At 44.8% G+C, this 13,786-nt stretch overlaps 1 protein-coding gene across 1 annotated transcript; it reads right to left on the reverse strand.

Annotated features, from left to right (window-relative positions):
- Positions 1 to 127: 127 nt before the first annotated feature.
- On the reverse strand, positions 128 to 12,721 carry LOC114485398 (spidroin-2-like). Its single transcript, XM_028486743.2, has 3 exons — positions 10,344 to 12,721; positions 9,844 to 10,057; positions 128 to 1,890 (listed from the first exon to the last, which is right to left on the reverse strand). Coding segments are annotated over exons 1-3 (801 nt in total). The 5' UTR covers positions 10,930 to 12,721; the 3' UTR covers positions 128 to 1,889.
- Between the last annotated feature and the right edge of the window lie 1,065 nt (positions 12,722 to 13,786).

Raw genomic sequence — 13,786 nt, forward strand, 5'->3', positions numbered from 1 at the left:
TGTCATTACTACAGGATGTGCATGAAGGAGCAGTGTCTATGGTGAATTCTTCATTGAGCCCTATTTCAAGGAGCTCTTTTCTGCTGTGAACGGGAACTTAATAATTCAATCACATCTGTAAGATATAAAAAAAAGCAATGCAGAGAAATGCAAAGTTGTTCTGAGGCAGGAACTCTTGTCTTGTTCACTGCTTTATCTCCAGAACTATTACAGTATCTGAGACTCAGGGTGGAAGGAATGAAGCCACAGGCCTACCAACTACTTTAGGGTTGCCAGTAACTTCTTCACCAATGTGGGTACGCTTATTTGGAAAAAAATTTAGATTATAAGAGAGGGTTACATGTATTCAGATGACATCCCCAATTATGTACTTAAGTATTTTTCAAACAATTTTCAGGCTGTGTACAACAAGAAATACATTTTACATCACAACTTAATACATGCATACATTCCTGCATGTTAACTACACAAATTAATTTTTAAAAGCCTGCCAACAGTACTAACTCATAGTATAATGCACACTATTCTCTATTCTATTTCACCTTAGAAGATGCTTACCAGGACCCACACTAAGTTGATTTCATCATCTCCCAACAGGACACAACAGGCAGTTTGAAAGCCTTGTTTTAGATGAATAGTGAACACGAAAGGGACTTCTGGTTTACATAGTCTTTTAGGGAACTTTTCTTACTGGGAAAAGGTATTTATCATAATGAACTAAAATTTTGGACTCCCACACATGAAAAGAAAGAAATGGGCTTAGTAATTTAATAACTTCATATGGGTGAAAAAGGTTACTCAGTCCAAAAGTTCCAGATTTGGGACTTCCCTGGTGGCGCATTGGTTAAGAATCTTGCCTGCCAATGCAGGGGACATGGGTTCAAGCCCTGGTCCGGGAAGATCCCACATGCCACAGAGCAACTAAGCCCGTGTGCCACAACTACTGAGCCTGCGCGCCTAGAGCCTATGCTCTGCAACAAGACAAGCCACCGCAATGAGAAGGCCGCGCCGCAACGAAGAGTAGCCGCCACTTGCTGCAACTAGAGAAAGCCTGCCGCAGTAACACAGACCCAATGCAGCCAAAAAAAGTACCAGATTTTTCAGAGAAAATGAAATCTTAAAACTCAAGCTATTTATTGGTCCTCAGAAATACTGCCACAAAAGAAATCTGTCTTAAAGGTATGGTGTAAACTATTTCTATGGATTAGTTTTGAACTTTACAGGTTCTTTTCTTCCAAAATAGAAGACTTACTATTTGAGATTTGACATTCCACATACTACCAGCTCCATTTCATTTTACATGAAACCACATTTTCAGGCAATGTCGAATTTGATATGATCCACAAGTAACTTACAACTATACAATTTATTTTAAAACGTAAATTATTTTAGGTAACTACAAATTGCCGTAGATAGACCACCATTTAAAACCTAGAATTCAAAAGCATTCAGTCAGAGCTAACTGTTCTTCTCTTCATTTAATATTTGAAAAGTCATAAGAACCCAAGTAACCTGTACTAAAACACATATATACATTAAAATAAAATAATACTTAATAATTATTTAACGATATCAAATTTTAACTTGCTGCTACCTCACATGATAGTTATCAAAATTAAGTATATTAAAAGTACCTGCAAAAAAGCCACACATCCTTTCAAACAGCCTGTAAAAACAAACAGTCAGGGCTTCCCTGGTGGCGCAGTGGTTGAGAGTCCGCCTGCCGATGCAGGGGACACGGGTTCGTGCCCCGGTCCGGGAAGATCCCACATGCCGCGGAGCGGCTGGGCCCGTGAGCCATGGCCGCTGGGCCTGCGCGTCCGGAGCCTGTGCTCCGCAACGGGAGAGGCCACAACAGGGAGGGGCCCGCGTACCGACATCAGAGAAGTTCTAGTCAAAAAAATGAGCATACGTAAACAGGAAAAAGGAACATATTCTGTGTAAGGAGCAATTCATGAGTAAAAGCTTGACTCCCACCCCCCAGAAAAGAGTGGTATGTCAAATATTCTGTAATAACCTACATGGGAAAAGAATCTGAAAAAATGGATATATGCGTATGGATAACTGAATCACTTTGCTTTACACCTGAAACTAACACAACACTGTAAATCAACCATACTCCAATATAAAATAAAACTTAAATTAAAAACAAAAACAAAAACAGTGGGTAATAGGTACATGGGCCAGGTCGTTACACTAGACTCTGCTGTAAAATATTCATTTCCCTCCCCACAATGGGGAAGATAGATGAAACAGAAAAAGCAAAAATGTTTATAAAATTAAAACTGTGAAATAAATGGAGCCTTGCTTAATGGGTAGAGTTTCTGTTTGGAATGATGAAAAAGTTCTGGAAATAGTGATTACTGAATTGTAATCATTGTGAACTTCAGTACCACTGAATTGTACACTTAGAAATGGTTAAAATGGTAAATTTTGGCCATGCCGCGTGGCATGCAGGATCATCTTAGTTCCCTGACCAGGGATGGAATCCGTGCCCCCTGCAGCGGAAGCCCGGGGTCTTAACCACTAGACCGCCAGGGAAGTCCTATAAAATGGTAAATTTTATGTTATGTATATTCTACCACAATAAGAAAAAAAACCTGAGTAATGGCTACATGGGGGTCTGATATATTAGTCTTGACTGCTTATGCATAAAAATATTCAGATTAATCTTTAAGTATGGGACTTCCCTGGTGGCGCAGTGGTTAAGAATCCGCCTGCCAATGCAAGAGACACAGGTTGGAGTCCTGGTCCGGGAAGATCCCACATGCTGCGGAGCAACTAAGCCCGTGTGCCACAGCTACTGAGCCTGCGCTCTAGAGCCCACGAGCCACAACTACCGAAGCCCGAGCATCTAGAGCCCATGCTCCGCATCAAGAGAAGCCACCGCAATGAAAAGCCCGCGCACCACAACGAAGAGTCGCCCCCGCTCACCGCAACTAGAGAAAGCCTGTGCGCAGCAACGAAGACCCAACGCAACCAAAAAAAAAAATATAAAAAATAATAAATACATTTATTTAAAAAATCTTTAAGTATTAGGTAAAATGAGCAACTGGTAAATTCCAGCTCAATCTAGACCATACTGAGGTTCCTCCATTAACAGAAAATCAGTTAAAGTAACAATTCTTTGCATTTTCAGACGGCCTCTAGAAGAGCACCAAAATGTACTTCCTTTGGTTCTGGCTCTGTCCCCCCCCGGAGCCAAACCTTTCTGGCTGTAGTAACCCTGTTAAGTCAAAGAGAACAAACACGTACACCGATCATGCCATTGGCCTTCGCATGAATCAGGCCGGGGCACCAAACTGCACTATTACTCCTGCGTTTGCAGTATTAAAAAAAAAAAAAAAAGGGGGGGGGGGGTGAATTCCCTGGTGGTCCAGTGGTTAGCAGTCCACGCTTTCACCCAGGTTCGACCCCTGGTGGGGGAACTAAGATCCTACAAGCCTCGTGGTGCAGCCAAAAAAAAAAAAGCCACCTTTGGCAAAGAATGTTTTTGATAAAGTGGTAAAAATGATTAATTTTACTAAATACTGACCCACTTTTAAAATATTCCGTTACGAAATGGGAATGAAGCACTTCTGCTACTTACAGAAGTACATGGTTATCTCCAGGAAAAGCACTCCTGCAAGTGAGTTACAAGCTGAACTAGCTATTTTTTTCATGGAACACCATTTTTACCTGAAAGAACTGACAAACTATGGTTCAGACTCGGATGCTACATAGACATTTTCTTGTAAATGAAGTGAGTCTGTCACTTCAAGGAAAACAACAGTACTATCTGCTGCGAATGACAAAACGCAGGCTTTCAAGCAAAAACCAGAATTTTAGAAAACTTTTTATCTATTAACATAAGCTTGACAGTCTCCCAATACCTGAAATTTTTCTGATGAAACTGATGGCGACATTAATGAACATGATTTTTGACACTGTATAGTGAAATGCTTCAACATTTGGAAGAGCTACATAACTCAGTGAACTGGTATTTTCCAAATGACCAAAGTATCATGTTACCAAAAAATACGTACAGCTGAGCTTCCCTGCTGGTGCAGTGGTTAAGAATCTGCCTGCCAATGCAAGGGACACAGGTTTGAGCCCTGGCCGGGGAAGATCCCACATGCCGCAGAGCAACTAAGCCCGTGCACCACAACTACTGAGCCTGCGCTCTAGAGCCCGCAAGCCACAACTACTGAAGCCCGCGAGCCACAACTACTGAAGCCCGCACGCCACAACAAGAGAAGCCACGACAATGAGAAGCCCGCGCACCACAACGAAGAGTAGCCCCTGCTCACCGTAACTAGAGAAAGCTTGCACACAGCAACAAAGACCCAATACAGCACCCCCCCCAAAAAAAAGCACAGTAAAAGATCCACTCAAAATATAAGATAGATCTATGGATTTTAATGTAAGAGTGTGAAAAGTTTATTGTTACAACTAACCTTTATGGAAATTACCACCTGTCAAGTTTTGGTACAGTCACAAATAAGAGTATCTAAAATTATCTGAAAAGGCTATTAAAATAGCCCTCCCACTTCCAACTACTTACCTATGTAAGGCTGGATTTTTCTTCATATATGTCAACCAAACAATCTACTTCAAGAGTGAATACAGAAGCAGCTAAGAGAAATGAGCTGTCTTCTACTCAGCGAGATATTCAAAAGGCTCCAGGGAATTCCCTGGTGGTCCAGTTGTTAGGACTCCTTGCTTTCACTTTCACTGCCAAGGGCCCAGGTTCAATTCCTAGTCAGAGGAACTAAGATCCCAGAAGCCGGGCGGTGCGGCCAAAAAAAAAAAAAGCGGGGGGGTGGAGGGGGCTCCAAAAATGCAACTGATTATTTCAATTAGAGAACAGTGTGCAGAGCGAGGGAGATCACCAGCTACATCTACCCTATACTGGAGTGCAATGAAGGTACTATGTTTTCAGCAGAGTATCAACATACTGAAGTACATCCAGAGGGTCCTATCAAGAAAAACATTTTAAAAACCATCATATGGTTGGCAAACTTTAAAAAAATAAGATGTTCAATTATTTAAAAGGACAACTTAGACATTACAGCTGCTAAGTGCAATCAAAATCAAGTGGTCGCTTACTTCGTGCCCTGAGTGTGCAGGTCTAACCAGCTGCACAAATGATGAAAAGGCAAAGACGCATGGCATGGTCTTCTGCCCAACACTTCCGTTTCTAGCGGAACCTGGAAACTGGAAGGTGGAGCTGATCTAGGACTGATTCCCCCCATGCCCCCCCACACCCCCAGCCAAACATTCTGCTTTGTATGTTCCAAGTTTCTGGGAAGACTTCTTGAATTTGTATAAAGTCTTTCCAGAACACTAAGATTAATTTCAAACAGAAATATAAATTTTAAAAGTATGTGAAAAAAATTTTTTTTAGAAATCTCAGAAGCATTTTAATATTCCAAGCATGAATTCTGTTACAAACCAATAATATACAAGAATGAATTACTTGGTGGGACTTCCCTGGTGGCGCAGTGGTTAAGAATCCGCCTGCCAATGCAGGAGACACGCGTTTGAGCCCTGGTCCGGGAAGATCCCACATGCCACGGAGCAACTAAGCCCGTGCGCCTGCACTCTAGAGCCCACGAGCCACAACTACTGAGCCGGAGTGCCACAACTACTGAAGCCCATGCGCCTAGAGCCCATGCTCCGCAACGAGAAGCCTCCACACCGCAATGAAAGAGAAAGCCTGTGTGCAGCAACTAAGACCCAAAGCAGCCAATAAATAAATAAATAAAAAGAATGAATTACTTGGTACTAATTTACCATACTTATGGTATTACATTATAAATGCTTTACGCCTATAAAATGAACAGCTTTCCCTTTATTGACTTTAGAAATATAGACAGGAAAATAAAAACTCACTCCATCTAACCCTCAACAGAAATTTTCCCACTCTAACTCCAAAGGAATTATTTTAAGAATTAAAAAATTATAAATTGGACTTCCCTCGTGGAGCAGTGGTTAAGAATCTGCCTGCCAATGCAGGGGACACAGGTTCGAGCCCTGGTCTGGGAAGATCCCACATGCCGCAGAGCAACTAAGCCTGTGCGCCACAACTACTGAGCCTGTGCTCTAGAGCCTGCAAGCCACAACTACTGAACCCGCATGCCTAGAGCCTGTGCTCCACAACGAGAAGCCCACGCACCGCAACAAAGAGTAGCCCCCGCTCACCGCAACTAGAGAAAGCCCGTGCGCAGCAATGAAGATCCAACGCAGCCAAAAATAAATAAATAAATTTTAAAAAAATTATAAATCAACAGCTACCAAATATTAAGCATTTTTAATTACCAGATACTGTGCTGCACAGTTTAACATCTCATTTAATACTCCCCAACAGCCCTAAAGAGGAGTTTCTATCTTATATGCGGGGAAAGTGAGGCTCAGAGAGGTAAAGAAACTTGTCCAGATCATACTGATAATACACAGCGAAGAGGACACTTAAGCTCTGGTCTGCCTGATTCTAAAGCCAGGGCTTCTGCCTGAACATCTGACATCTCAAAGATCTCTTGGTAAAACCAAGTCTTTGTGGTAACAACACTTCTCAAAGAGGACAATGACTTGGAATCAAGCACTGGGAGACCGAGTGGAGAGAAGGATGACAATAAACCCAAACAACTTGCCATCTGATAGGTAAACAGGATTTTAGAATATGCCTTTCAACACCTTTACAGATCCTGTGATAAGTGAAACTAGCTAACTTTTATACACTTTCTTCCTCATTTTAAGGCTTAAAATATACTTAGAAATTTAGAGAGATGCCAAGCTTAAATCCTATAAGACTCAAAGATTAGAATTCTAAATCCCCTAACTGGAACCTAATAAAGAATATTTAACTTTGTAGCTTAATCAACTTTTAGCAGATACCATTTCAGCAATATCAATTCTTGCTAATTCCAAGTTCCAATCTAATTCTCAGGATTGATGCTACTTTTAGGTTAAGCACTCAAAAGGCCTTTTGCAGTTAAAAATGTAAAATCAGTGTTACTCTCCACTTTATTGTCAATAGCAAATGAAAAATTGGAACCCCACAAAGATAATTTAGCAAGTGCAAAACCAAATACATTCAAGATATGGTACAATCAACTCCTGATAATTTGGAATTTTGTTTTGACTTGCTTTCTGAGCAACAATGCAGTCCCTGGTTCTCTCCTCTGCTGCAGAGGACATGCCTCTATAGGCTGGGGAAATAAAGCAGTTGTTCAATATTGCTTCCTGACAACCGTACTGGTTATTACACACAACTACAAAATAAACTTACGGGGAATGTATAATTATTAAAACCCAAGTTCTTGTTTTTTTTTTTTATAAGACTCTTCTTTTTTAAAATAAATTAATAAATTTGTTTTTATTTATTTTATTTTTGGCTCCGTTGGGTCTGCGTTGCTGCGCATGAGCTTTCTCTAGTTGCAGCGAGCAGGGGCTACCTTCCTTGCAGTGCGCAGGCTTCTCATTGCGGTGGCTTCTCTTGTTGTGGAGCACAGGCTCTAGGTGCGTGGGCTTCAGTAGTTATGGCTCGCAGGCTCAGTAGTTGTGGCCCACGGGCTTAGTTGCTCGGCGGCATGTGGGATCTTCCCGGGCCAGGGCTCAAACCCATGTCCCCTGTATTGGCAGGCGGATTCTTAATTACTGCAGGGAAGCCCCTTGACTCTATATTTCAAACCCGCCATTCCTTTCACCTGTGACCCAAGTTGCTTAGAGTTGAGACATCTTATCTAGCTAAGGTGTTTTAGACTAGAGAGAAGTTGCCTTACAAAAGTACCAAACAGGGACTTCCCTGGTGGCGCAGTGGTTAAGAATCCGCCTGCCAGTGCAGGGGACACGGGTTCGAGCCCTGGGCCGGGAAGATCCCACATGCCACAGAGCAACTAAGCCCGTGCGCCACAACTACGGAGCCTGCACTCTAGAGCCCTAGAGCCACAACTACTGAACCTGTGTGCCACAACTACTGAAGCCCACGTGCCTAGAGCCCGTGCTCTGCAACAAGAGAAGCCACCGCAGTGAGAAGCCTGCGCACCGCAACGAAGAGCAGCCCCTGCTCGCCGCAATCACAGAAAGCCCGTGCGCAGCAACGAAGACCCAACGCAGCCAAAAATAAATAAATAAAATTAAATTAAAAAAAAAAAAAGTACCAAACAAAGCAATACAAGACCAGCTTTCCAGAGGTGGTAATCGTCTATAATGCTTAAGCTTCTATCTGAACACAAACAAACAGCACTGAGACATGTACTGATGTGAACATAATTCAAAACTCAAAATTATCATTGAAGAATATCTGGTCAACTATCCTATCACCTTGCTAAATTTCAAAGATTCCAATAACTGATAACTTCCGACCTGGTGAAGTTAAAATAACATTAACCATCTGGAATAGGAAAGCTTTGGCACAGATCACACCACTACATGTCTAGTCCTCTGTGACGTTTCCTGACTCACCTGTGACACTGCCTACAAGAACACAAATTCACCAACAGGTTTTTAAAACTACTTTTTGGCAATCTGAGCAGTATTTCCTATGTACTTTTACATGAAGGTGAAGTGGAAAATTCTGAGAAGGTAAGATGTAGAAGGTGATTAACAGTAAAGGGACTTTTTATCAGGAAGCTTAGGAGATGTATCATGCCAGCTACTATTCTCTTATACAAGTTTTTGGAGTACACCTGGGCAAATGGCTAACAGTGTCCTCGTCTTTTGATATTCTGATAAATAAATGGCATCTTAAAAGAGAATTTTACTTCTGATCAACTTCTATTGTTCAAGGCACTCCAACTGTCAAAATTTGATATCCACCGAAAGTCTAAGTTGAACACCTCTAGTCACCAGAACAGCTGGTAAATTTGTCAAAAGGCAGAATTTAAAAATAATAATAATAAAAAATCCCAGGCTCTGTATAATATGACTAACACTGTAGTTCCAAACCAACTAAAATTCCTCGGAGCTGCCTTAATCTGAACTACTCTGTTTAAGAGTTTTCCTGGGTACTTCCAAATGCTTTCTGAAACTAGGAAAAAAAAATCCTAGTTATTAAATTTTGAGATGACTGAAGTACAAATTTGATGTCTAGAAACCTACCCCAAAGGCAATAACTTTACATGTAATCCAACATCTATTTCTTTTTTATTAGTAAATAAAGTATTCTTTGAAGTAACAGGTGGCTCCACCTCCCCCAACTTCCATGTCCCCAACTTTCATGAATGATACTGGGAACATTCCTGCACCCAAACAAGCTTTTATTTGAGCCATTCCCAAACCAAGGTATTAAAAGATCATTCTTCACCAAACAAAGATACTTTTAGGATTGAAACCCAGGAGACTGGACACCTCAGTAGGTACTATTGTGGTGTCATCCTGGGAAAGTAATCCTTTCTGTAAATCACACAAAGGCCAAGTGTGCCCTTGACAAACAACAAGATGTTTATAGCCTATCTTCTAAATTCTGTATGAGGTAACTTGTGTCTAAAAAGAAATAATCTAGGGCGGGTTCCTGGAATTGGACACCATAAGCTTTTTCTTCACTAGTCAGGGATCTTTCTTTTAAACAAGGTGCCTCAATTACATATAGTCTGTGTATGACCAGAATCAGAACGAAGCTAAATGCGATTCCTTTTCCAGGTCTGGAGAAACGAGGAAGAATAACATTTTCTGCCAATAGGCACGTAGCACTTGTCAACAAGGCACTCTGATTTAAGAACGGATAAATACAATGCTATGATGTGTGTTGGTCTCCCCCGACCCCGGGGTGAATCGAACTATTCCATGGCTCCAGCTGCCAAATCCCAGCCTCACACCCGTAAAGGGATGGGAATCGCCCCTCTCTCGGCCTTCCAATCATACCAAGCCCGCTGGTCTCCTGGCAAAAGGGGCCAGGGGGCCTGCAGCGCAGGCTGACAACAGGAAGCCGCGGCCGGGACCGGGACTGGAGCGGGACAGGCCGCGGCCCCCACCCCCGCGCTGCAGCACAGCCCGGCGCTGGCCCCGCCGTACTGGGGGATGGGGCTGGAAGCGGGAGCTTGTCCTGCCGGGCACTCAGCGCCGCTGCGGCCTGGCCCTGCGACCGAGGGAGAGGAAAGACACGTCGTAGGCGGCGAGGAGGTGGCACAGAGAGAGATCTGTCCCGCGAGCAAAACCCGGGGAGCCTAACCGCCGCCGCACCCTCCCCGAGCGCGCCATTTCCAGACCCCACTCCTCCCGGCGCCTCTACGAGGCCTCAGTCGGCCCAGCCGGGCCCCTACAGCTCGCCGCCCCTGTTGTTCGCGCGGGAAGGCCGCGGCCCAGGGGCCCCTGACTCCGCCCGCCTCCCGCGCCCGGCCGGGGCCCGCGCACGCCCGCCTCACCCTCTGCCGCCGCCGAAGCTGCTGTAGGCCCGATCGTCGTAGGTATCGAAGTCCGCCATTTGCCGTCTCCGCTCCGAGAGGAACCAGGGTGAGCGAGGAAGGACCCCGCAATATAACTCCCCACGCCCCGCCGCCGGGGCTGTCCGCCGCGCCGCCTGATCGCAAATCGCACGCACGCACGCTCGCGTGCGCGCACGTAGGCCGCGCCGCGCCGCGCTGCTCCGCGCTCGGCGTGGGCTGGCTGGCTTCTGGCAGCGCGGCGCATTTTGCGGCCCACGTGGTGCGGCGGCGCGTTGGCTCGGCTCATGTTGTGGCGCTCCGGCCCATTGTGTGCTAGCTCTGAGGCTTCACCCGTGGCCGCCTCCTGCCCCTGCCCCGCCCCACCCTTGGACGTGAGCCCTGCCCTACCTGCCGAACCTCCGGTGGCTCCCTCCGCGCGCCGCGAAGGCCCCGCCCCGGGCTGGCCTTGGAATCTGCGCCGGGCCCGCGGTGTTTCCTGTCGCCTAGCTTCCGAACTCCAGACCTGGCAGGGACCCCAGAGGTCTCCTTCGCTTGGGGCGGGGAGGTCCCACTCCGACACCTGCATGGCCAGGGGTTCGCTTGCTAACACCAAAGAAGGGGCTACCTCCCCCAGGACGGAGACCCCGCAGAGCTGAGCATTTGTTGAGAATGCACAGGGGGCGAAGGGCCTGGAAGGGTGAGATTGGGGTCAGCATCTGAGCGTGCGAGGCAGTGGGGATGCCCTTTTGAATCCTGCCTTCAAGGATCTACTTGCCGCCTGGGTATTGGTGGTGGGGAAGGGGTGTTGAGATTGGAGTATAGCTTGTCGTTGAACCTGCGAGCGAGTTGGTGCATCTTGGCGTTTGGAAGAAAATTCTATGCTGACGTGAAGTCCATCTAGCAATAGCAAAGAATGGATATGCAATGAGAATTCATTACACTGGTAATTTCTCCAGTTCGTGATTGAGATTGTGGTAATATTGGATGCTCCAAACCCTTCCGTGTTTAGGAAGAATTTAGAAGAACCTCATAGAATTTTTGCAACATATGCCCAGTACTGTTACATTTAAGCATTTCTGCTGCTTTATCCCAGTGCTGGCATTGACAGGGCAGCTGTTAACTCAGTTTTTGCTTTTCTGTCTCTATCTTTGTAAGTACTGATAATAAAACCACTTTACTATCCAATAGACCCAAAGTAATCTGGGCCCTGCCTCTTACTAGTTGTGTGACCTCAAGCAAGTTACTTAACCTCTTTAATGTCTCAATTTTATCATCATTTTATCATCAGAGGAGGATATCACCCACCTCCTCAGATTGTAAAGATTAAATGAGAAGCAAAGTCTCCCAGTCCAAAGTCACCTCAAGGTGAGATTCTGGAGGATAGGAACCCGTGTTGAGAGAGGTCTGTCATCTCCCACAGGGCCCTGTGTGAGGGAGAAGAGAGTGATTTATCATGAATGAAGTAAAAGGAGGAGAGACTAATAGGAAGGCGTATGTCTGGGGCTTTCCCAGCACCAGGCCCATCCATGGGCCATCCCCTCCCACCAGGCTTAATGGCCTTTTCTCTACTTGGGCAATACCCGGGGCCAGTCTCAGGCCACACTCTTAAGGCTTGCTATCCATAGGCCCTTTCCCCTTCTGTTGGTCTCTGGCACACAACCTGTGTCCCACACAGGATCCAGAGGATTGAGACCAACCCTAGAAAGTTCCATAAATGTGCTGACTGCCTCCATGGCCAAGCTAGATGCCCAACCTCTCCTGAGATTGTCTTCATGAGCTTTGATCCTAATTTGTTCCCTAACTCCTTCCCAAGAGCGGATATCCCAGCCTTTACCAGTTCCCTTTAGTCCTGGGAGTTGGGGGTGCAACCTGCTAGAGGACCCATCTCAGATGCCACTTTCTTTGAGATACCTATAGTGTAGTGAAGTTTGTGGGTTGCATTTCAAACTGCCTGTGTTTAAATCCTGGCCAACCCACTTAACTACTAGCTGTGTGACCTCAGACAAATTGTTTAATCTGTCAATTCTTTGCCTATAAAAGAATGATAGTCCTTGTGATAACAGTTTTCAGTATTCAGCTGTTTTTAAGTTTCGAAACGATGTTTTGTTGGTGAAATGCTGTTAACCTATCTAAAATAACCTCAAATATGAATCACTTTTATGTTGAGATTAAGATCAATGACTTAGTCAATTTATGTGAAAAGACATACTGATACTCTACAAATCTACGCAGATCTGGCCCAGCGTGAATCTCAGTAAGCATCTGTATTGAGCTACTGCAGAGCTTCTGTTACAAGCACGTGTTACTCAAGGTCAAAGGCTTTCCAAACAAGTGAATGTGAATATGAGAAAAATTAAAAATGATGAAAATAAAGAAGAAAAAGAGTACTGAATATGCTTTCTTTGTAACCAAAACTGTAGCTTACTAGCACTAAAACTGTGCAGATTTTGTGAAGTAACTCAAAAAACTGTTTAAAAAGATCTCAAATATATCAAATAAGTGGTGAAACTATTTGGAGAAGAAGGATGCTTCAACTCTGCCCCCTTGGTCCATTTTTCACAAAGTCATAGTGTTTTTTCTAAACCCTAAATCAGGGCATGTCATTTTCTCTGCTCCAACCCTCCCATCTTCCTGGTAGGAGCCAGTGCCCTTACTATGGCCTAAAGGCCCTATTCTGTCCCCTCCCAGCCCCTCCTCCCTGTCTCTCCCGTCCCTTGCCCGCCCAGCCACCCCGTTTTCTTTCCTCTTCCTCTCGCACCCTGATCACTTCATCACTTCAAGCCTTTGCTTTGCCTGTCCCCCTGATACCCACATGGCATGCACCTTTGCTTCCTTTGGGCTTCTGCTCAAAGGAGCCTTCCTAACTGCTCTGTTCGAAATAGCAACAGCCTCCAGTTTTCTCTTTCCTGCCCTGGTGGTTCTTTCTCCCAGCACTTGTCTCACCTGACTTCTTATCTATTTATTGTTTTCTTATTTAAAGTCCATCTTCCCTGAGAGCAGGGAATTTGTTTTGCTGGCTGATGAAGTCTTGGCACCTAAAGCAGGGACTGTCTCATAGAGGAAGTTCAATAAATACCGGTTGCTTCTATGAAAACTGGGAATCAGATGAAAATATTTGGAGTTTGATTAAAACCCTTTCTTCATCATCCCATTTCCTCCCATCCCTCAACTTGGGTAGCATTGCAAAGAGCTTCCGCAGTCACTGGTGCTCTCTGGACAAAAAGACCCTGTGATTCAACAATGGCCCCATTCATGTGCTTCATTAGTAATATTTTTAATAGTTTTATTGAGATATAATTCACATACCATGCCATTCACCCTTTTTTTTTTTTTTTTTTTTTTTTTTTTGTGGTATGCGGGCCTTCCCCTGCCGTGGCCTCTCCCGTTGCGGAGCACAGGCTCCGGACGCGCAGGCTCAGCGGCCATGGCCCACGGGCCCAGCC

The sequence above is a fragment of the Physeter macrocephalus genome, unplaced genomic scaffold (assembly GCF_002837175.3).
Source record: "Physeter macrocephalus isolate SW-GA unplaced genomic scaffold, ASM283717v5 random_1626, whole genome shotgun sequence".
NCBI classification, from domain to species: domain Eukaryota; kingdom Metazoa; phylum Chordata; class Mammalia; order Artiodactyla; family Physeteridae; genus Physeter; species Physeter macrocephalus.